Source organism: Notothenia coriiceps, unplaced genomic scaffold, assembly GCF_000735185.1.
Source record: "Notothenia coriiceps isolate Sejong01 unplaced genomic scaffold, NC01 NC01_scaffold00026126, whole genome shotgun sequence".
Classification (NCBI taxonomy): Eukaryota; Metazoa; Chordata; class Actinopteri; order Perciformes; family Nototheniidae; genus Notothenia; species Notothenia coriiceps.
The window spans coordinates 1-2414 of NW_011358827.1; the positions used below are offsets into that span (position 1 = coordinate 1).

The following is a 2414-nucleotide window of genomic DNA, read 5'->3' on the forward strand; positions in this document are numbered from 1 at the left end:
CTACGGCTTCCACTGATTACATTTTTTTGCGGATTTTTTGTCAAAGCACTTCAGATATTCATTGCTATCGGGATGTTAAGAGCATTCCATGGAATATAACACAAAGTGTATCTCGAGCAAGTTTTATGTTTTCGTAGTCTGCACCTGTTGGTTTTTATTTTTGGTTTGTCAGTCATCTGTCCATTTGAACGTCACTAACCGGTGCTTTACAGATAACATCTTCTGATTTGTTTCCCTTTTGAGATATCCACCTGATTTGTCATCATCTGTAGATTAGCTGTGGGATGTCTTGTTGCAGAGAAAGAGGACTGCGTATGTCATGGCTTACATTGCAAGCACATTACAAAAAGGTTGTATTCAAGGTCAGAATAAACGGAANAAAGTCAATCCTAATGAAATGTTCATTTGAGCACCTGACTTTTGTTGTAAGACAGGCCTGCAAAAGAAATTGCACCCATCTTGAGAGGTCAGTTTAAAGAAAGTGTGTGTGTGTGTGTGTGTGTGTGTGTGTGTGTGTGTGTGTGTGTGTGTGTGTGTGTGTGTGTGTGTGTGTGTGTGTGTACCTGTTTGATTGAGAGGGTCTGATACTTCTCGAAGGCCTCCTGAGGCAGCGAGCCGAGCTCTCGGATCTTCTTCATGCACTCCTCTTTCTTCTTGAGCAGCATGCCCTGCCTGTTGGTCATCTTCTCCAGCTCCTTGGTGTCGCTGTTGATGGCGTCATTCTGATCCTTCTCGATGTTCTTCCAGCGCTCCATGCTCTTTATGTGGTCCTTGATCTCGACCTCGATCTTGTCGACCAGAAGATCAAGATCTGGGGAAGAGACATTGGATGAGGCAGTGCAACAGAAGTGATTGGTTTTATTACAAATGAGGCATTAGTGCAGAAACAGTTTTTTCTTAAAAAGTCAACTGAATGGAACTTTAACAAAACAGACTGTGAAGGAACGAAAAAGCCGGAGTTCCATTTTTAATTCAGCAGCCAAGATAACTCAATTCAAATGTATATTGTTAATCAAAAACTTACTAATGTGGATGCTAACTTTCTTAAAAGAGACAAAAGAAAAGCAAACTGCTCACGGAATCATAAATGGAAAATTGAACAAAGGCTTGAAAATAAAGCCTACTTAAGAAGAGGTCGTGCTGTGAATATGTATTTAATTGGTTATTAACAGTAATGAAACATGATTTCATGCAAATTAATTCTAGTCAGGATCACTGCCTTCCATCAACCTCATCTGAGTCACAGCACCAGCAGAGCATTTATTCCATCAGCCAAGCTGTCTCTGATGCAGCTTTTTATCCACATTAGTCCATCACATCACAGCAAACCTCACCATCTGCTGTTGGTGCCATCCTATTTAAGACAGCGTCGAGTTTTTACATTTAAATTCCCCGATGACAGCTTATTTTGGGCTCAATAGAGCAACTTGGTTTCGTTTATAAAAATACACTCTTCCATATGGCTACCAAGGAATGACGAGTACTCCTTTAACAGCGCTACTTCAATCAATTACTCAATCCACAAATCATGATATCTCTCTCGCTCTTATACATTTGAATTATTCAGGAATTAGTGTGAATGACACACAATTTTTGTTTTGTTTGAGGGTACTGAGGTGAAAGTGTTTTTAATGGTTCACCTTTTTGTTTAAAGCTTGTTTCTTTAAAGAGCCTGTGACACGAACCCAACAACTGTTGTGCAATGAAATAGTGGGCTACTAGTAATCTCGAACCGTCAGTTTAAAAAAGAAAAAGCGAGACCGTTCCGATAAATATCAATAATTTCGAACATCGCGGGAAAATTCCTTCGACTCATTTTGAGGTTTTGGGGGAAGCCGGAAGTGACGTCAATGCGGGAACGCTTCACTGTGCGGCGAGAGAGCCAAACACGGACAAAGTGTGTTGTCATGCGTAGAAATGGTGAATTACTGAGTTTTTCTACGTTTTTTTTTACCACAATGTTGGGGAAATTAATGGATAAAATGCACGGATTATTATTATTATTATTCCCACTCCGATCGGGACACTAGGTCCACCGTTTCCCCGCAGCGAGGCTCCCCCCGTTGACAGTTTACGTGGGCTGGGCTGGGTGCAGTGGCGGACTGGCCATCGGGACGAATCCCGATGGGCCGGTACCGAAGTGGGCCGGTCGGATAAGTCACTAGCACATCCCCCACTCCCCCCGTTCCCCCCGTTGATCCCCCACTCCCCCCCGTTGACAAAAAACAGATACAACATAAACCGATCCTTCAGCCTCATATGAGCTCTCAGACACGTTCAAAATTAAACTGTCATCGCTGTCATCGCTTTCTGCTGTGTGCGCCATCTTGCGTTTTACATGCAGATGCTGGGATCCTGAACGGTGCAGCTGGAGCGCTGTGCCCGTAATGACGTCACACATAATTTGGCAGGAC

The 2414-nt window shown here is 42.9% G+C and overlaps 1 protein-coding gene across 1 annotated transcript in view; it reads right to left on the bottom strand.

Annotated features, from left to right (window-relative positions):
- Positions 1-563: 563 nt before the first annotated feature.
- LOC104956613 (structural maintenance of chromosomes protein 3-like) overlaps positions 564-2414 on the bottom strand; it is a gene marked incomplete at both ends in the record, with an annotated part of 17084 nt that continues 15233 nt past the window's right edge. Inside the window, 2 exons of the mRNA XM_010784125.1 lie at positions 564-811; positions 1025-1043. Of these exons, the coding sequence (XP_010782427.1) occupies positions 564-811; positions 1025-1043 (267 nt within the window). The remainder of the gene's footprint in view (positions 812-1024; positions 1044-2414) is intronic.